At 48.9% G+C, this 22,631-nt stretch overlaps 1 protein-coding gene across 3 annotated transcripts in view; it reads right to left on the reverse strand.

Moving 5' to 3' along the window:
* NPDC1 (neural proliferation, differentiation and control 1) overlaps positions 1–22,631 on the reverse strand; it is an 85,103-nt gene that overhangs the window by 22,874 nt on the left and 39,598 nt on the right. The window contains exon 2 of one of the 3 annotated variants that reach the window (XM_083158650.1): positions 21,252–21,377. In XM_083158650.1, coding sequence (XP_083014776.1) covers positions 21,252–21,377 — 126 coding nt within the window. Of the gene's footprint in view, positions 1–8,617; positions 8,829–21,251; positions 21,384–22,631 lie in introns of those variants that run through there. The other 2 variants (XM_083158649.1, XM_083158651.1) reach the window with 2 other exon arrangements.

Below are 22,631 nucleotides of genomic sequence, written 5' to 3' on the forward strand. Positions count from 1 at the left end.
GACTACCCACAATTCCCCACCCCACTTTATCAACATTCCAGGTAAACATATGCACACAATGGGCCACAGACATGATGTATCATTACCACACTGCTGCAGTCAGAGATCGGACATATTGTCTCAAGTTTAGCAGTTGTCAGGGATAGAAGGACATGTAGCCAATCAGAATGGTCTCGGCAGCAGGACGGGAGTGTAAGTGACAGTGACCTGTTCACTAGGTATGAGGACAGGGCTGCATGTGACAGGGGCAGTGACATGATGTGAGGAGGGGATTATAGGCAGCAGGAAGCCACAGTTATATAGTGGGAGGAGCAGGGTCCCCAGCAGCACAGAGTATATCAGGAGAGGAGTGATGTGTCAGTGAGGAAAGGGCTGCATGTGACAGGGGCAGTGACATGATGTGAGGAGGGGAATGGGAGCAGCAGGAAGACAAAGACTGAGAGTTATATAGTGGGAGGAGCTGGGTTCCCAGCAGCACAGATTATTTCAGAAGATGAGGCATGTGTTAAGACAGGACTGCATGTGACAATGGGTTGACGCAAAAACTGGGTCTGCACGGTACCTGCTGCACAGAGCACTACATCTATATATATATATAGTGAAGTTGATAAAAAATATATCATTTTTTTATTATATATACACAAAATCTCTCTCACACACACACACATATTAAGCCTGCTAGCCTGTCTATATGTTGTTCGTGGGGTGCCGCACCATCTGATGGTATGTGTATATATTTATTACGTGTTACAGACAGACATGCACTCTCAGACCACTGACCTCACTGGCATGAAAAGGGGGTCCAGGAGAGTGAAATCAGATCACTGTAATTACATCGCTGCAGATAGGGAGATGTTATCTATCTGTGTAGCTACCAGAAAGGATAGCGGAACCAGCTGGGCCAGCAGGGAGCCGAGGACGGAGGTCCTAAACCTGTACACAGAACCCAGCTATAGCTTAGCAGAACCAGCTGTGCCAGCAGGGAGCCGAGGACGGAGTTCCTAAACCTGTACACAGAACCCAGCTATAGCTTAGCGGATCCAGCTATGCCAGCAGGGAGCCGAGGACGGAGGTCCTGTACCTGTACACAGAACCCAGCTATAGCTTAGCAGAACCAGCTGTGCCAGCAGGGTGCCGAGGTCCTATACCTGTACGCAGAACCCAGCTATAGCTTAGCGGAACCAGCTGTGCAAGCAGGGAGCAGAGGACAGATGTGCACAGAACCCAGCTATAGCTTAGCGGATCCAGCTATGCCAGCAGGGAGCCGAGGACGGAGGTCCTATACCTGTGCACAAAACCCAGCTATAGCTTAGCGGAACCAGCTGAGCCAGCAGGGAGCCGAGGACGGAGGTCCTATACCTGTGCACAGAACCCAGGTATAGCTTATCGGAACCAGCTGTGCCAGCAGGGAGACAGGGACCAAGGTCTTATACCTGTATACAGAACCCAGCTATAGCTTAGCAGAACCAGCTGTGCAAGCAGGGAGACGAGGACAGAAGTGCACAGAACCCAGCTATAGCTTAGCGGAACCAGCAGGGAGCCGAGGACGGAGGTCCTATACCTGTACACAGAACCCAGCTATAGCTTAGCGGAACCAGCGGTGCCAGCAGGGAGCCGAGGACGGAGGTCCTATACCTGTACACAGAACCCAGCGGAATGGGATCATTCGTCAGACTGCATTTAGGTCTACAGTCATTAGGTCGACCCCACTAGGTCGACTGGCAGGAAGGTCGACATGGGCCAAGGTCGACATGACTTAAGGTCGAATTTGCATAAAGGTCGACATGAGGAAGGTCGACTGGTCATAAGGTCGACATGGGTTTTTCACTGTTTTTTGATCCGAATGTTGACACAGTCGACATGGACACAGTTGGCAATGAGAATCGGACCCTCGCATCGCTCGCTTCGCTCGCGATGCTTCGGGCACGGTGCCTCTCTGCGCGCGGCACACTATTTTATTCTCCCACCACGCCCTAGTGGATGGTAGGGCATGAAATACCGCCTGTCGGCACATGTCGGCTCAAAAAACAGTGAAAAACCCATGTCGACCTTATGACCAGTCGACCTTCCTCATGTCGACCTTTATGCAAATTCGACCTTAAGTCATGTCGACCTTGGCCCATGTCGACCTTAAGTCAGGTCGACCTTCCTGCCAGTCGACCTAGTGGGGTCGACCTAATGACTGTAGACCTAAATGCAGTCTGACGAATGACCGCATCCCAACCCAGCTATAGCTTAGCCTTAGCGGAACCAGCTGTGCCAGCAGGGAGCCGAGGACGGAGGTCCTATACCTGTACACAGAACCCAGCTATAGCTTAGCGGAACCAGCTGTGCCAGCAGGGAGCCGAGGACGGAGGTCCTATACCTGTACACAGAACCCAGCTATAGCTTAGCAGAACCAGCTGTGCCAGCAGGGAGCTGAGGACAGAAGTCCTATAGCTGTACACAGAACCAAGCTATAGCTTAGCGGAACCAGCTGTGCCAGCAGGGAGCCGAGGACGGAGGTCCTATAGCTGTACACAGAACCCAGCTATAGCTTAGAGGAACCAGCTGTGCCAGCAGGGAGCCGAGAACGGAGGACCTATAGCTGTACACAAAACCCAGCTATAGCTTAGTGGAACCAGCTGTGCCAGCAGGGAGCCGAGGACGGAGGTCCTATAGCTGTACACAGAACCCAGCTATAGCTTAGAGGAACCAGCTGTGCCAGCAGGGAGCCGAGGACGGAGGTCCTATAGCTGTACACAGAACCCAGCTATAGCTTAGTGGAACCAGCTGTGCCAGCAGGGAGATGGGGACGGAGGTCCTGTACCTGTACACAGAACCCAGCTATAGCTTAGTGGAACCAGCTGTGCCAGCAGGGAGCCGAGGACGGAGGTCCTATACCTGTACACAGAACCCAGCATTAGCTTAGCGGAACCAGCTGTGCCAGCAGGGAGCCGAGGACGGAGGTCCTATACCTGTACACAGAACCCAGCTATAGCTTGGGTAAGCACAGAGGGATTTTGTGACATAGAAATAAATAATAAAGTAGAAGAGGTGGACCCTAATATGTGCTAAGGTGACACAAAAGACACACACACACACACACACACACACACACCAAGGTGAATTTATCTCTCTTCTTTTATATAGCTTCGGCTTCCTATCACTAATTATTAACACTTAGTATATCACTGGCATGCCGCGCTGGGCTTCCCAGCTTATGATAGTTTTTTGGGGTGCCGCACCCTGCACCTAGATATAGCGCTAGGGACCCCCAATATACAGAGAAGCCTTGACGCGGCTTGGGGGCTTATCATACAACCTGCGCAGGTATATGTAACCAATATCTCTGAATTCTAATATCATGTAGTGTTCTAGATTGGTTACTAGCATTGCTCAGTGTGTTGAGGGAAAAAATGTCTTGTTTTACTTAACCAGTATTTAACCCCTCCCTCATGCACCTGGGAAATGCTACTGAACTAATTGAGCATCTACCACTATCTGTATGGAAGTGTCTATCACCACCTGGATGTATGATCAAAGGACTACCTGTTGTCACCTCACTCCAGACAGTAATACACAAGGACTATTTACTGGCCAAATACAGACGGCTGCCTCCCTGGACGCAGTGGGACATACAGAACAGTGGAACCCCCTTTGTAGTCCAGACTCTCCAGAGATCTTTTTTTTTTTCATTTTACGAATTAAATAGCTAATAATAAGCTACACATTCAGCATTACTGTAGTAGCTTTATAAGTGTATGACAAAATAAACCGACAGGTTGAGAATCTCTTATCCAAAATACTCGGGACAAGAAGCCGTTTGGATACTGGATTATTCCATATATCAGAATATTTCAATGAGGTATCGGGAGGACGGGACCCATGTGTGAACAGAAAATGTATTTATTTTGTATAAACACATCAAACACATGAAATACATACAAATAGATTTTCTTTTTTGCATGAAACAAGGTTTGTGTACTATCTAAGGCACTGAATTTGAATGGCAAGCAATCATTTTCCTGAACATATGTAGTGCCAGTTACAAATCATGTCCCCAGTAGTGCCAGTTACATATCATGTCCCCAGTAGTGCCAGTTACATATCATGTCCCCAGTAGTGCCAGTTACATATCATGTCCCCAATAGTGCCAGTTACATATCATGTCCCCAGTAGTGCCAGTTACATATCATGTCCCCAGTAGTGCCAGTTACATATCATGTCCCCAGTAGTGCCAGTTACATATCATGTCCCCAGTAGTGCCAGTTACATATCATGTCCCCAGTAGTGCCAGTTACATATCATGTCCCCAGTAGTGCCAGTTACATATCATGTCCCCAGTAGTGCCAGATACATATCATGTCCCCAATAGTGCCAGTTACATATCATGTCCCCAGTAGTGCCAGTTACATATCATGTCCCCAGTAGTGCCAGTTACATATCATGTCCCCAGTAGTGCCAGTTACAGATCATGTCCCCAGTAGTGCCAGTTACATATCATGTGACCCAGTAGAGCCAGTTACATATCATGTCCCCAGTAGAGCCAGTTACATATCATGTCCCCAGTAGTGCCAGTTACATATCATGTCCTCAGTAGTGCCAGTTACATATCATGTTCCCAGTAGTGCCAGATACATATCATGTCCCCAGTAGTGCCAGTTACATATCATGTCCCCAGTAGTGCCAGTTACATATTATGTCCCCAGTAGTGCCAGATACATATCATGTCCCCAGTAGTGCTTTTAGAAAAAAAAAAACATTCGGTAACAACGGTAACAAACCTACGGTTTTCGGAATAATTTGGGTAATGGATATCTGGATAAGGGATACTCAACCTGTATATTAAGATTCTGGAGAAGTCAGCTATCTACCCAAAGCTAGCAACATAACCATATCTTATGTACTAACACACTTATGCTAGTTCTGCAGTAGTAAATGCATCGGTGACTGTAAGTAGTAGCTTCAGCAGGTACCATTATATTCAGGGGCCCTTTAGCACATCTTGTTGTCCCACAAATAAAATGTTTCCAGAATACACAGCTTCACCCAGCGCAGTACTTAGTAATTCACTTTCTATTATTTTTTTTGTAGGTTTTTCCTTGCAATGCAGCTAGAGCACCCTCTAGTGGTCCAAACGGCAATTACAGCTATTAACATAGAAACGTAAAATTTGGCGGAAGCTAAGAACCACTTGGCCCATCTAGTCTGCCCCTTTTTTAAACATGTTACCTCAAACCATATTTGATCCATATTGCTTTTTAAAGTATATTCATATGCCTATCCCAAGCATGATTAAATTGCTCTACTGTATTTGCCTCTACCACCTCTGATGGGAGGCTATTCCACTTATCCACTACCCTTTCTGTGAAGTAATTCTTCCTTAAATTTCTCCTGAATCTTCCTCCTTCTAGTGTCAGTGCATGTCCTCGTGTTCTGTTTGTACCCTTTTTGTTACAACAGTGCTTGCAAGTATGTTGTATGTTCAGATTACGAACATGGTCATTTGTGTGTTTTGCTGCACTATTGCTGGGTATGGGGCTTGGCCGTAACGATTGGTTGGTTAGAATGGCACTCTACAGGGCACTGGTGTTGCTCAGCCACCACATATTGTAATTCCTGGGGAGCCCGCATCTACCCAACACTTTGCAAATTACCCCAGCCTTGCTTTTTGGCCCGAGCGCCTGACTTTGGGCTCCATGATGCTGTGGCCAAGAAATGCTGCCTGCGTGCCAAGCCTACCCGGGCCGCTGGATACATGACTGCATGTGGGAAGGGGGTTATGGATTTTAAAATCGACAATGCCTAGGTCACCAGTAAGTAGGTTGACACATGAAAAAGACGGTTCCCAACCCCGGTCCTCATGTGCCCCCAAGAGTGCCCATTTTCCAGGTCACCAGGCAGGTGCACATTCATTATTCAGACACATTTTCAAAGATCCACAGGTGGAGCCAATTGTTTTGGTTCTGTTTGGAGACGTGGAAAACGTGAACTGTTGGGAGTACTTGCTGGGGGAATAATGGCGCCTTTGGTACTTGTATATTATCATAGCGCCCCCCGATATTAAGTCGCACGATTTTTCATCGCATCGCATGCCATACACCCGATGCACTGCGATGCGATGTAAGCCCCCTATACGATGTTAAATTGTATAAGCACCATAATGGGTGCTTACAATGTTAAATACACCCCCACGCCACCCCCCCAGTATGAACGTGAACCCGAAGCGTGGCGTGCGCAGCGAGCCCGCGAGGGGCGGCGGTACGCGTCCTCCGACCTTTTCATACCCCCACTATCCACGTCGGCGTGGAGTAGAACCTATATAGTGTGCTGAGTGCAGCGAGCCACCGAGCCCGAAGCGTGGCGAGCCCCGCGAGGGGACACGTATACCTGTGAAGTTATGTGCGTCCCCTAACAGGGCTCGCTGCGCTCACCACGCTTCGGGCTCGGTGGCTCGCCACACTATATAAAATCAACTCCACGCCGACGTGGATAGTGGGGGTATGAAAAGGTCGTAGGACACGTACAGCTGTGCTCGCCACGTTTCAAGTTCACGTTCTTACTGGGGGTGGCGTGGGGATGCATTTAACATTGTAAGCACCCATTAGGGTGCTTATACAATTTATAATCGCATCGCATTGTATGACATATACAATGCCATACAATTTTTAAATTGTATGACATTGGGGAACATCGTGGGACATCGCATGGCATTGCATGCCTTATGGTCTGCGATGCGATGGGCGCCGTGATAATACACAAGTACCGCGCCTTTTGCTTTCGGATGGTTTCGGGTTACTAAATTCGAAAACCAGAAAATAAATGTCGGGCTTACTGTGAGCCCATAATTATTTGTCATATATCTGGATGTGGTCATGTGACCTTCCATATGTAATAAATGCAGCAGTTAGTCACTACTGACCAAGCCGATGACAGATTCTGCGTGTGTCTAGATCGAACTGCAACAATCTAAAGCAATTGCTACGTAATCGGAATGTGACGGTTGGTAGGGAGCACCGGGGGAGTAGCCGGCACCCAAGGCTACACCTCAGCTTCAGTAATATGGGGCGTCTCATGATAGTTTGCCACTTCTGAGCCTGCGCTACTGCGCCTATACACTGGTAACAGAAATACACGTATTTGTTCTGGGCATCCACAGCCGGGCAGTCACCCACACATACACCCAACCTCCATGCCGGCCCGTTAAACCCCCCGTACACCTAACCTCCATACCGGCCAGTCACCCCCCCCCCATGCCGAAGACAGTCACCGCCCCATACACCGTACCTCCATGCCGCACAGTCATCGCCCGATACACCCAACCTCCATGCCGGCCAGTCACCCACCCATACACCTAACCTCCATGCCGGCCAGTCACCCCCCCCATGCCAAGACAGTACCCGCCCCATACACCATACCTCCATGCCACACAGTCATCGCCCCATACACCCAACCTCCATGCCGGGCAGTCACCGCCTCATACACCATACCTCCATGCCAGACAGTTACCCCCCCCATACACTCTTCCTCCATGCCGGAGACAGTTACCCCCCATACACTCTACCTCCATGCCGGAGATAGTTACCCCCCGCATACAACCTACATCCATGCCGGAGGCAGTCACCCCTCCATACACTCTACCTCCATGCCGGAGATACCTCCCCCACATACACTGGAGACAGTCAACCCTCCATAGACCCTACCACCATACCAGAGACAGTCATCCCTCCATACAACCTACCTCCATGCCGAGACAGTTACCCCCCCATACACTCTACCTCCTTCCCGGAGACAGTCACCCCCCATACACTAGAGACAGTCACCCCTCCATACACCCTACCACCATGCCGGAGACAGTCACCCCCCCATACACTCTACCTCCATGCCGGAGACGGTCACCCCCCATACACCCTACCTCCATGCCGGAGACAGTCACCCCCCCCCCCATACACCCTACAACCATGCCGAACAGCCATCCCACCCTACAACCTTTCCCCATGCCAAACACTTATCACCCCATACTCACCGCCCCATACACCCTTCCTCCTTGCAGGGTAGTCACCCCTCCATACACCCTACCTCCATGCAGCGAGAACACCTTGGTTCTACTACCAAGCAGCGAGAACGACAGTAAGAGAACAGGTCGCTGTGCCCATCTATGGCAAGTGGCAGATATACACAGAAGCACCGGGTAGCATGAAAGCAAACCCCCTCTACATAACCAGACGGGGGGTCTACTATAATTCTTGATGACAGCAGAGGCCTCCGCCATTTCCTGTTACAAATCACCATGAGAACTCTCCCCAACACCAGCTACAGGTGTCATCCGGCCACCGTACAAGCATCCCCCACAGCTATTAGATAGTAAGCTCATATGTCCGGTGCCATCTTGTTTCATCATTCTATGCCATTTGTATCAGGACTGTCTCAATGCTTGGCGCAGCGTCACAGGTCAGCGCTTCGTAAACAAATCCTAATAATATTGTGCAGGATGTATAACCCCCCCCACGTTCCACCACACATAGTAATGACTGTACTACAGTCCTGGTGCACAGCACCGCATACACAGAGGTAACACAAGCCCTGGGAAGTCTGGCATTACTCTCCCCATCCACACATTACCAGCCACACTTACGTTTGTGGTGTCGGAATCCATGCTCTCTATAGTGCAGGTGATAGGCGGATCCCAGGGAACAGAGGGCGCAGAGACACTTGGCGAGCAGGAGGTAAGTGACATGCATAGTGACGGCGAGGGCAGGTAAGGTAAGGCAAGGCAGCTGGGAGAGGTGAGCAGGATAAGGCACAGGCACTGCAGCACAGCCCGACGTGTGCGCTCTCTCTCTCTCTCTGTGAGCTCAGACTGTGTGGGAAGCAGGGAACTCTCCTCTGTTCCCACGCACTGCTACTGGGCAGCAGCCAATCACAGGATGGAGCTGGGACATCATCTCTGATAGGGGACCAGGCACCACCTCAGTATGCTGACAGGTACAGCAGCCCCGTAAAGGCAACACATTATAAAACGTTACTGTGACGGCACATGGCAGCCATTAACAGTTATATATACACACACAACAATAAAACATGGTAAATCCTTCCCAGCAGACTATACATAAATGCTAATAACCATAAGGCTCTCCCATAGGATTCCTGCTCCACAGGATACACGAATATCTAGAGCCATCTTAAAGCAGCAGCCCAGTCCACGTATGGCACTCATACGGGTCAGCAGTGGCGGATCCAGGGGGTGGGGGCAGCAGCACAGTCCAAATTTCAAACAGGGGAACCACACCAACTGCCTGTGAGTCAGTTTGGAATGGCAGTGGGTGTGGCTCTTCTATTTGAATTTTGAACTGTACTGCAGCGGTCGAGATTTTGAACGCCGGGATTCCAACCGCCGGGATTTCTTATCGATCCCCCAATAGAACCTGGACCAGCTGTCAACTCAATCATGGGGGAAAATATGGGAAACGAAACTTAGGGATGAAGCGATATTATCTAGTTCTACTCCTATCAGTCCCCGCCACACCAGAGCTTACAATCTAAATTCCCTAACATACCAGCGCTCAGGCCAATGTAACCTACCAATGAGTGTGTGTGGGGACTGGGAGTAACATACCAACCCCATGCAGTTGTACTACGCAAGTTACCTGCGGTTTGGGTTATTCTCAGAGCACCTGGGCCCGTCGGGATACCCAGAGATAAGCCCCTCCCCCATGGCATTTCCAAGGCTACAGCAGAACCCAGGCTTGATGCCATACACAGCGGCTGGCCCTACATCACGCTCTATTAATAAAGGATTTGCCAGGATGACAACAGCCGGCAGATTCTGCGAGACAGATTTGTAGTGGATGAGTACAACCTTGAAGATGAGCTATCGTGTTGTCACACTCGGAGCACAGTCACCCCCGTGCGGGAGAGTGGGATTTCACATGCAGAAGCGGGTCATGCCCACGGGGGGCTCCTTCAGCCTGGCTGCCAGAACCAGACCCTCCCCCAGCTCCCTGCGCTCATTACGGAATCTGAGATCTGGGCAACGCTATCTCCAGCAATAGAGAAATGCTGCCCCCTGAAGAGAAATTCGCCCCCATATTTTATTTTAGATGCTGGAGGAATTATTTGGCAAAAGGAATCTCAAGAGGGAGTTTCAATAACAGACACTGGGGCAGATGTATTAAGCTTTAACAAGAGATAAATGCAAGTGTGATCAGGAGAGATAAACGTCCAGCCAATCACCTGCTAAAGGGCCCTACATACGCAGAGATGTGTGCCAGAGATACATAACGGGAGATTCAGCACAAGAGATTTCACTCTTGTGGCTCATTTCAGACAATGAGCCACATACAGAGAGATTTGTGTCAGATTCAAATTGGGAGATTCAGCACGGGAGATTTCAAATCTGTCACAGAAAGTGAAGTAAATACTGTACTTCATCACAAAAATGTTATTATTACTAAACACATCTAGCACATAACTAATGTCTTCTTTAATAAGTATTCTTTCACCTCCCCCTAATATTGTCCCCCCCCCCCCCCCCCAAAAAAAAATGTAATCATGGTGGCTAGTGGTTCCCCCAGAACCGGCCCCCCCCCCCCCCCCCCCCATATGTCAACTTTTAAACGTTGGTGGTACAGTGGGAACGGACATAAAAAAAATACTTACCAAGTCCGGGGTCCAGCGTCTCGTCCTGTCATACAGACAATAATTTTGTAAAATAAAAAAATGGCATGGGGTCCCCCCCCCCAGGCATGACCAGCCCCGGGCTTTTTGAGTGGTCCTGGTTCCCAAAATCCAGAGGACAAAGTGCGTGGGGTCCCCTGGATCTTGGGGACCAGCACCAGGCTCTTGAGCTGGCCCTGGTTTCCAAAATACGGGGGACAAAATGAATAGGGGTCCCCCATATTTTGGAGACCAGCACCAGGCTCCACTAGCAGGGGGTGTAATGCCATAGCCAGGGGACACGCTTGATGGTGTCCCGTGGCCAAAGCATTACCCACCCTATCTAGTCAGCCCAGGCCGGGAGTTTTTGGGGAGGTGGGGACCCCCCAAATAAGGGGGTCACCCCTCTCCAGGGCACCCCAGGCCTGGGCTGCAGCCCGGGGCTATCCCCTGCACCCCTGGGCGGTGGGTGCAGGGTTGATAGCTTAACAGTAATATTGTCTTTTACAGTAGGACTACAGGTCCCAGCAAGCCTGCCCCACATGCTGGCACTTGGGAGAACCACAGGTACCAGCATGTGGGGCATTAAAGGCCAGTCGGTACCTATAGCCCCCCTGTAAAGGAAATATTAAAATAAAACAAAACACAAACACAGATGTTTTAGTATTTTATTAACTGCATCTGGTCTTCACCCAGGGGGGCTCCTGCCCCCCCCCAGGGCTTCTGCGGTGTCTTCACCTGGGGGCAGCGGCCCCCTAAGCTCTTTTGCATGGCCGCCGCCTCCCAGGGCTTCTGCCTCTTCATCTGTGTTCTTCACCTGGGGGTGGCGGCCTTTTAAGCTCTTTTGCATTGGCCGCGCCTCCCAGGACTTCGGGAGCTCTTCTCTCCTCCTCCGCCGTCGGACTGACTGCCCCTACCCTGTCTCGAGCTGGCTAATATAGCCAGCTCGAGGGGGCGGGGCAATGATGCGGTGAGCCGTGATTGGCTGGCCGCGGCCATTTTGAAATTTGAATTTTTTTTTTTAACATTTCCTCCCGATGCCGCCGCGCTGCCGCCGAGAGGAGAGGTGAGGTGGGGGTGGCGATGGGTGCTACTGCTGGTGGGGGAGGGGGGTCAGGGGTGGCGGCGGTGGCAGGGGCGGGTTCTGCGGCGTCCGCAGTCGCTCGCCCTGCTCATCTGCCCGCAGCCACACATGCGGGAGATGAGCAGGAGCTTTCTGAGCGACTGCTCTGAATTGAACAGCCCGTCCATTCTGAATCTATGACAGATTCAGAACGGCGGGTGCGCGCATGTAAATCGCTGTGTGGGCTATATACACAGCGATTTACATGCATTTTCTGAGCGATTTGTTAGAATCGCTCAGAAAATGCCTGAATATCGTGCTGTATGTGGGGCCCTTAACTGCCATGTTACTTGCTGTGTTTGAAAAAAGTCAGTAAGGAGCTGATTGGCTGGATGTTTATCTCTCTTTATCACCCTTGCATTTATCTCTTGTTAAGGCTTAATACATCTACCCCAATATTATCCTTGCAGTTATGAACATTAAAGAGGCGCATCCGCAGGTGGACATCATGGGACCGATCCCTAATCGGGCATAATTCGGTCACAATTTCGGAGGCCTCCCAGCTCCCCGAGAGCTGTCGACATCGCTAATGGCGCGTACACCTGCGCTAAGATAGGTTCCGAGATTGTGATGTAACGTGACAGGCACTGTATAAATGATAAAGGCCACTCAGTATCGCCCGTTCAGTCTTCTGTGAGTAACAAATGAAATGCGACGGCCTGCTGGGGACCGTGTGCATTTTACAAATAATGCAAGATGAGGCCGCCTTGAGAGCTTACCGCGACTTAGATTCAGAACCTATAAGCTTTAAGCTACAGGGAAGAGCACACTATCAGCTTCATTTACTCATCGGTGGTTGTCGTGGTAACTGCACAGTCAGTGACATTACATCAGAACCAGATTCACCTAGAATGGCATCCTTGAAATGGGGCCACATTCTTTTGTATTTGTGGAGGGAGGTTGCACTTTATTAGACCAGTGGTTCTCAGTACCCCACACAGTTTCACCGGTACTCTTTACCTAGAGGGGCGCCCATCGCGGGCATCGTATGTACATCGCATGCCATTATAATGGCCCACGATTTTACATAGAAATGCATTTAAAAATGTAAATCGCGTCGGTCGCATCGCATGCGACCAAAAATCGCATGCGATGCGACCGACGCGATTACCGCGATTTTACATAGGGAACAATGTTAAATGGCCCACAGACCCCAAATACCCACCCTGGGCCCCCCAATTGTTAACGCCACCCCACCATCAACGTGAACCCGAAGCGTGGCGAGCGCAGCGAGCCCGCGAGGGGCGGCGGTACGCGTCCTCCGACCTTTTCATACCCCCACTATCCACGTGGGCGTGGAGTTGAGAATATAAAGTGTGGCGAGCGCAGCGAGCCACCGAGCCCGAAGCGTGGCGAGCCCCGCGAGGGGACGCGGATACCTTCACAGGTATCCGCGTTCCCTCGCGGGCTTCACAGGTATCCGCGTTCGCTTGCCACGCTGCGCTCGCCACACTTTATATTCTCAACTCCACACCGACGTGGATAGTGGGGGTATGAAAAGGTCGGAGGACGCGTACCGCTGCGCTTTGGGTTCAGTTGATCGTGGGGTGGCGTTAACAATTGGGGGGGCCCAGGGTGGGTATTTGGGGTCTGTGGGCCATTTAACATTGTTCCCTATGTTAAATCGGGTCAATTGACCCATTTAACATTGTTCCCTATGTAAAATCGCGGTAATCGCGTCGGTCGCAATTTTTTACCTACGATGCCTATGATGAAAATTGTGGGCGCCCTTCTAGGTAAAGAGTACCGTTTCACCTTTTCCAGGTCACCCGGCAGTTGCACAGGTGCACTCATTACTCACTGACACATTTGAAAAGATCCACAGGTGGAGCTAATTCTTTCACTTGATTCTGTGAGGAGACCTGCAAAACATGCGCTGTGTGGGGCCCTGAGGACCAACTTTGAGAACCTGTATATTATCCTATATCAGTGGTTTTCAAACTGTGGGTCATGACCATATCAGCATGGGGTCACTACTCCATGCTGATAATGACCCCTATAACCTTTCAGCCAGTGCCCACCACACTCCCCACTGCCACCAATAACCACTTTAAAGCCCCTAAAGGGAAAGTGTGAAGGTGGCACCTTCGAAGTTCCACAGCCGCCACCTGCATTAAGTACAACAAGCACGTCTTCCTCACTGACATCTTTCTTTTGTGTTAACCAGACTTCGGGGTGCACTTCCAAATCCTTGCACCCTTGGCAGCTGACTTATACCCCTTTCACCCCAAGCTTATTTCCCGGGTTATTCCTGGGTCGACCCTGGTCGGGCCCCTTAAAAATAACCTGCTCCAAAGACCCAGCAATCCAACCTGGGAAATGTTGCGGGTAGAACACGGGTGAGACCTGTGTTTAGGGGCAGTGTAAACGAGTACCAAGGGGTAATCCAATCCAGGACCCCTTTAAATCAATGGGAGAGTCCCTACCTTCTGACTGCAGCGTCCCGTGGTCAGTCCTGAGCTTGGGACAGGAGGTATGCAGAGGCATACTGTCTACTGTACAGCAGCAGTGATGGGAGGCCGTGAATGGATGTCTGTGTGCAACATCCATTCACCTCACAGACAGAGGCTGGGGGCAGCCCTGCAGCTTTCCCGATTGCTGGTATGTAGCCGCCGCGGGGAGTTCCAGCCAGCGGATTGCGCACCGGAACATCCCAGGTCAGCACTGCAGTGAATCCCGAATCTGGCCCAATTCGGAACCATGTTCCAAATACCGGGTCAGATACAGGATTTTGATGTAAAAGCAGTATAAAGCTGCCTAAAGGTAGAGCCAGCCCTGCTCATTGCCCAATACCTCCCCAGACTCTGACTGCCTCTCCTGGTAACCCCCCTGTCACTCACTGTCTCTCCTTGTCTTCCAATGCTTACCTCCTGTCACTCACTGCTCCCAAAGTCACTCACTGCATTCCCAGTCACCCTATTCCTTCTACCTGTCACCTACTGCCTCCAAAGTCAACCTCTTCCTTCCATTGCCTCAGCAGGGGGAACAAACTTAACATTCACATGAAGGTATAAAAAAAAGCACATGAAGGTCAGGGGCTTCAAAAGGGGTCTCGTCCCTGGGATCCCATAAGCCAGGGATGGCCAAACCTGTCCTCAAGATCTACCAACGGTGCATGTTTTCCAGGCAACCTGTGGATCTATAGTTTGAAAATGTGACAGTTAGTAATTACTACAGCTGTGCACCAGCTAGGTAACCTGGAAAACATGGACCGTTGGTAGATCTCGAGGACCGGTTTGGCCACCCCTGCGGCATAAGCAGTCCCTTCACTTCTGTTTTGTGTCGAAAAGAAAACTCTAAAGGCCCCCACACACTAGAACGATTTTTTTGAACGATTTCCGACCGATCGTCCAATATATCGGCCGATTTTTACCGATAATCGGTCGGAATCGGACAAAAAAATCGTTCTAGTGTGTGGGGGCCTTAACCGATCCATGTGACAGTGAAAAAAACTTTATTCCCAGGATATCCTCCCCCGGCCATCACAGAGATAGACACTCGTCAGGCTCATCAATCATTAATGCTCCTGTCTCTGCTAGGATGAGAGACAATTCAATCTCATTAATCCACAATACACAACTGATAACAATGGCTCGCAGCTTTCCACATCAAGACAATTACAGCTGTGGGCGGATTCTGCCATTAGGTAATGCTGACGCGATTCGCAGCTTCCCAGCTGTTGCAGAACTATATACCCTACAGCTGGTCATACATCACAAAGACCAGCATCCAATCCGAGTCGTCCAACAATTAAATCGTTCTAATGTATCCAATAGCTTTAGGGCATGCTGGAACTTGCAGTTCCCAACAGCTGGTGCAAAAAACGTATCTCTGTATCATCTCACTGTTATGTAATACCCTGTGGCATATTTATGTTCCGATCATTATTATCAGTCTGGGAACGATTAAAATAATCCCAGAATTTGGAGAAAAAAACATGGAGTATGCCGGAAACGCCACAAGGTGGCGCTGCAAGAACAGTATTCTGTGATCTGTGTTACTAGCAGGAAAAATCACTGGGATTTGCACCCTGAATTTAACTCTATTCCCAAAGCGGTGAGTATGTGAGTGTAAATAAAGGCCCCTGCACGCTAGACGATAGAGGCCGCTATGAATAACAGATATTGCGCATACACACTGAACGATATCAGCAATCAATATCACCAGGACCCTCTGAACATGCATGGTTATATAGCCAAATTGACATTAAGTACACACTAGACCAGTGTTTTTCAACCACTGTGCCGCAGCACACTATCGTGCCCTGAGCTGTTCCCAAGTGTGCCCCCAGATCTAGAGATCCCAACCAGTTTACAGCCACCACCAGTCCAACTGTTATTTACTGGTCTCTTCTTTTCATGTAAAGGGCCGATGTGTTTTATTTTTGTTACCTGTGGGGACCAGTGTGATTGTTTTTATATAGGGGCCAATAGGTTTGGTTTCGTTCCTGTGGGGGGGCTGGGTGTGCATCGTTTTATCGACCACACTTAGGTTGACAGTCATTAGGTCGACACTGTTCGGTCAACATGCAATTAGGTAGACAGGGTTTTAGGTCGACGTGGGACAAGGTCGACAAGACGCGAGGTGGTTTTTTTTAGTTTTTTGACCCGAATGGCGACACAGTTGACATGGACACAGTTGGAAGTCAACCGCAGCCCCTCGCATCGCTCGCAATGCTTTGGGCGCGGTGCCTTGCTGCACTTGGCACACTATTTTATTCTTCCACCACGCCCTAGTGGATGGTAGGGCATGAAATACTGCCTGTTGGCACATGTCGGCTCAAAGAACAGTGAAAAAACCCATGTCGCGACCTGTCGACCTAACCCATGTCGACCTAAACCCATGTCGACCTTCAACCATGTCGACCCCCCGTATACCAGGGGGCCAATGTGTTTTGCCCTGTGGGGATCTCATGATGTGCCTTGGCAAATTTAAAATCTTATTTAGTGTGCTGCAAGGTAAACAGGTTGAGAATCACTGCACTAGACTATATTGTGGAAGCTATTATTTAGAAGCCCCTTTCTGGGCAATATCTTTTACAATATCCTGTAGTGTGTAGGAGTGCGCCTGCAGGTATAAACACACGTCATGGGGAATCCATCAGATGGGTCTCTGACATCCGGAATACTAACACATGATGTCAATGTATCAAGGACAGAGTCCATTCTAACATGCAGACAGGAGTACAGGAACCCGTGCTGATTAACGTCACCAAAATGCAAATGGTTGGGGTGCTAGCACCAAAAAGGAGTTTCGGCATTCAAGTGAACTTTATATACACAAATTTTTAAAATTTGGGTGCACAGTCCAGGTCCCCCTTCGATTCCCTCCGTCTTTGTGAAAGAATACAGCGTTGGATGCTAGTTTGATCAAATATTTAACTATGCGATGTCACTTCTGTGCAATACATAAGGTCTACCACTAGGGGGCAGGTGTGTGTGTTATGACACACACACACACACACACACACACACACACACACACACACACACACACACACACACACACACACACACACACACACACACACACACACACACACACACACACACACACACTGAGAGCCAGGAGCTTCACCACAGCTTGTGATCCAGCAGCTGGATCCTGGCGCCGCTGTGACCGTTCCTGCTGTCACCTGTCCTAAAGGCCAGGGATTGATTACCACATGGGCCATCCCAATATGTTCTCCCCGTGTTTTTAAGGTGTTCCTCCACGAACTCCAGTTAACACTCATGCTCTAAAAACATATTTCTCCAGATTCAGCAATCTACGCTAATGCATTAGCATTTCTGCATATAAATCCGCAATATTGTTTAGGTACCTTGGCCCCTGCTCAGTGCGACCCTTGACGTAGGGATCGGAAGCCCACCATCACACTATGTCTAGGCTTCTGCAATCAAATCTTATGATATGATGGTAACTGACCATTGCATCAAAAGAATTCGATAGAAAAAAATGTATATGATTTGTGCATGCGCAAAAAAAACCTTTTTGAGGATTTGCAAATATCATCAGCATGGCCACACATGCGAAGAGGCACTGCAGCATAGCTGGCTGGGGGGGGGGGGGGGGCATCGAATCACCATCTAATGTTTACCATTGGATGGTGGCAAACATAGGCATTCTGCCATCGAAAGGCAAAAGTACTACCATCAAATCAAAATCATCGTTGGTTAAGAAACATCGAGATGCAATGTCAATCCATAGCGTGGTGACTGTAAGCTGACTGCAGCATTAGGGTTAACTATCTTTTTCCTATAGATCATGTACAGACACTTCCAGTACATCCCTCTAAGCCAGCGGTGGGGAGCCTCCGGCCCGCGGGCCGTATACGGCCCCCGGAGCCGATCTTTGTGGCCCGCCCACCCGCCCGACGGTTGTACAGCAAGTCAAGTACAGGAGAAATCTCACGAGAGCTACCGACCTCTCGCGAGATTTCCCCTGTATGAGACTCCCTGCACAGCCGGAGGACCACACAGACCGGCGACTCATAACCTGTGGCAGCCGCCGGAGCGTGGGACGGCTGCCGCAGGACGATTTGTAAGTTTTTCGTTTTTTTAAATTGCCCCCTGAGGCATTATGCCTCAATGCAAATGGCCCTCAGACCTCAAAAGGTTCCCCACCCCTGCTCTAAGCTGTTGTGAAACTACACATCCCAGCATGCCGTGCAGTAGTTTTAGAATTCCCTAATAGCAAAACTGTGGCAAGGCATGATGTGACATGTAGTTTTAGAACAGCTGGAGGGCCCAAGGTTCAACATGCCTGTCCTAAATGGTCTTCAAGTACTTGTGTGGGTGTAGGAAAAACAAGGAAATACAATAACATAAAAAAATAATTGAAAAAAAAATAAATAATAATTTTGCACTGGGGAATCCCTCTAGTCACCGGCTGTACAGATCTATGGAATGCCCACGTCATTATCTCCGGCACACGCAGCTCAGGATTAGCAGAAACCCAAAGGCTTCTAAAGCTTCCCGACCTTGTTCTAGAGTTTCTAGTGTCAATGGAGTTTTACTTGCGTACAGAGCAGATAAGATGGCAGAGAACCTGCAACACAGCAGCTGCTGTAAAGCTACAAGCTCCAACATACTCTGTTATGCAGCCGTCACAGAGAATGCTGGGAATTGTAGTACTGCCTCAGCTGGACAGCCACATTAAACCAATCACCATTCAACTAATGCACTGTGATCCAGCAATCAAAACACTCAACGTTTGTAAAAATAGCTCATAGTGACACCAGCAGGCTACAAAAAGCACTGCACTCAATTAAAAAATATACATAAAAGGATAAAAGGATAACTACTTCTCACCTCTATGAGGTGAAGTACCGTCACTGACTGCTAGAGGCCACTCGACGGACCAAATTACTCCTTTGTGTGCTAAAAATATGTAATAACAGAAAGTGAAAGCAATTTTGCAGGGACACTGATCAGTTTCAAACTTGCTGGATATGGAGAGAGGAAGCTGTAAGGATAGATATTGGAGGTAGGAGCAGACAGGGACTGGGAGTGGGGTGGAGAGTTTCTGGGCTAAAACTGTCACAGCTCAAAGTGAAAGTGCACTGAAGAAGCAGTCATTCTGATTGGTTGTGACTATATTCCCTTTGTGGAAAGGACCCGGATGTCACGTGAGGTAACGGTGAATGTTAGTAGAGCGTTTTTTAGGTTCTCTCTCTTTTGTGTGTGTAGTTTGTTTTCTTTTAGTTCAGCTGCAGCGGTCCCTCGCCCTTGCTCGCCCCAGATTTATATTCCCTTCCAGGTTGACGTGGACCTGGTGCATGATGGGAAAGGTCCTCCCAGTAAGGAGGATCTATGCTACCCATTCTTTTAACTAGTATACTTGATAAAAATGTTTGCTAATGAAATTCAGAATGCAATTACAAATGATCGTCACGCCGTGATCACGTTCGCAGGGGGCTACACCCCAATAGCCTCAATTTTCAAAACAACTCCTGACATTCATCACAACGCAGCATGGAACAACATGGAAGTAGGGATAACTGATCCCTATAAATGTCATCAACAACAAGAATTTATAGCGCTGAATGCAACAAAATAAAACAATGCAATAAACAGCTGGACAGCATATCCCGGATTCCTGGTGCAGGTTACATAATGCTGCCTCCGGTCTTTGCATTGTGCAGACGCACTGAGCCAGCACGTGCGGACAGCAGATCCTTGGATGACAGTAAGTGTGACAGATATATAACATGACAGCATAACAGAAGTCTTCCTGCACGTGGGCTCTGAGAAGTGGTGTATGCTTATCCTTCATCTGATCGCCCACCCACAGCACTGACTCATCAGCAGTGACAGAAGGATGCATGTTCTGTCCACGTGCGGGGGTCGGGAAGGGCAGGGTGTACCACCTACTGTCTGTAGAAGTGACGCTTCTCGTTTATTAATAACCCTGATCTCCAAAGTGCCGTTACTTGTAGAAAATTAAAGCGGGAGGGGTAGGCGGTAACAAATCCAAATACGGTAAATAAAAGTGCACTTAATGAAGATGTAGACTAACTGGCGTGAAATCTGGGCGATGGGCAAGTGCTGGTGGCACAACCAGGGCGAAGTCAATAGTGTTCCGTCTAAGCTTCTTTTGCACGGTGCAGCACCCTGCCAGTTTTTACAACCTCAAAATGCACCCTGCCCTTTTTGTGTGTGGCACTGTGCACCCTTACGCTGCCCCCCACCGCACTGACATACCACGGAGAACTTCCGGTGTGTGCCATCATGTGTAATGGGCATTACGGTGTGTGCCATAATGTGTAAGAGGCATTACGGTGTGTGGTATAATGTGTAAGAGGCATTACAGTGTGTGCCATAATATGTATATGTCATTACGACAGAATATCTAATGGGCATAGCACAGTATGACAATGTTTAATCCTAGTGCAGTATGCAATTTTAATGTTTTTTTTTTCTTCTTTCTAATATAAAATGAGCCCGGCCGATTAAAAAAAGTGCCCTACAAAAATCCTAGAGTGAACACTAGGTCAATCCGCGACTAGTATCTTTGCTCATTTGTCCTCCTACGTCATCCCTGCGGTGTAATATCACCTGCGTCTCGCTGGCATGGAACAATATTGCCTGTTATACAGGTGGCATCAGGGGGACTTTTATTATATTTATCTAACTAAAAGATGATCAGAGACGTCAGTGTTCTGCTCATTGATCCAACCGAGCTAACAGACAGGTGATCCCGTTATGCTGCAGACAGACGGGGGATCCCGTTATGCTGCAGATGAGGATTACCCTATGCTAGCAGTCACAAACAGGTGGGAAAATGGGCAATCGGATGGGTCATTAGAATGTGATTAGATCTACGCTGCGCTGAAAGGGCATTGCCATTACATACAGATGGAGCAGATTCCAGTGTACCACTGGATTTAGTGAACTCTGCTCCACCTGTAGATTAACACACAGTATAAAGAGAACAAAGCTGATCAGGAACGTGTCTTATATATAACGTTATACAGTATATTCCCACATACCTTTCACACATTGTCCATTGGTGGATTCTTTGTAGCCGTGAATGCAAGGGCCACACTCTGAGGAGCCCGGGGGGCAGATTTCCCTCCTGTGTAGCGGACAGTCTAAGCTTCTGTAACATTTTCCAGCTGTAACTAAACAAAAATAGGGACAGGTTATCCATACGCTCAATAACCAATTACAAGCCCTGTATATAAATACATGCATAATGTTCAAAGATGGCAAGTCTTTATTGGCTGCAACAAGGAGATTAGACAAATCCCAGGACGCAGATAAGAAATGCATGCAAGCAGACTGCACCTAAGTCCCACATCACTCTCTGTCCAGCCCTGGTACAACCCAGAACTCACAGAGCTGCAGGGAGCAGCTGTGGTAGATCAGAGTTTTAAGGGTTAAATCAAGCCAGTGCATCAGGGGTGACGGACTGAGAGACCATTTCTGACGCCCACGCCTGCGGCAGTGCCTCGGCCTATGCAGACATGCAGCCGATTTGATCAATTAGCTTCCTATCCATGGCCAGCAGGAGGGGATGGGGTGTTCAGCAGCCTGTTAACCCTTTGATGGCCAAGAGGCTGGGAGAAATTTAGCGTCGGAGGACATTGTGTGGTAAAAGCCGCTGGTAGAGATAAGCTATGATCTTAAAATGAAAACTTTCCACAGTGGGCTTGCAGCTTTGATGAGCTCCAGACCGGCCGCAAGGGGGAGCACTAATGGGGGAACAGTCATGGTGATTGCAGCACGTTGGCTAAAAAGGAAGCATTATAAATATTTAATCACAAGCAGACTGCAAAGCTGTATTAATTACACATTACATGTTCCCATTAAGCTCTGCATGTGACAGATCGGTGATGGGAAGTGGACACAGAGATTTTAGCTATTTATATTTATGATGCTGGATTATAAAATCAAAAGCAGGAGAGAGGAACAGGTGCCCTAATAACCTGGGCAGTTGCTCCTTCCTGCCTGTGGTGTCGCTGTCTGCTCTGGTGCTTCTAGAACACTCTGGTCTGTATATCAGCCCAAATACAGACCAGAGTGTGCTTGAATAACTGGCGCAAACAAAGATACCCCAGGCAGGAAAGTGAAACTGCACGGGTTGTGGCAGGTGAAGGGTGCTAGGGGTATTTATCAAATCTTGAGGAGAGATAAAATTGTGATATATACATGGAACCAACCAATCAGCTCCTGTAATTTTTCAAACACAGCCTGTAAAATGTAAGGCACAAGTGGATTGGTTAGTACTTTATCATTCACAATTTTATTTCTCTCAAAAGTAATCCCCTGTATTTTAGGAAGATCGCTACAATGACCTTAGTGTTCATTCTAGCACCCTGCACCTGGGCAGTTCCTCTCCCCTGCCTGAGGTGTCGCTTTTTGCTGTG

This window comes from Crinia signifera, chromosome 9, assembly GCF_055691185.1.
Source record: "Crinia signifera chromosome 9, ASM5569118v1, whole genome shotgun sequence".
Taxonomy (NCBI): Eukaryota; Metazoa; Chordata; class Amphibia; order Anura; family Myobatrachidae; genus Crinia; species Crinia signifera.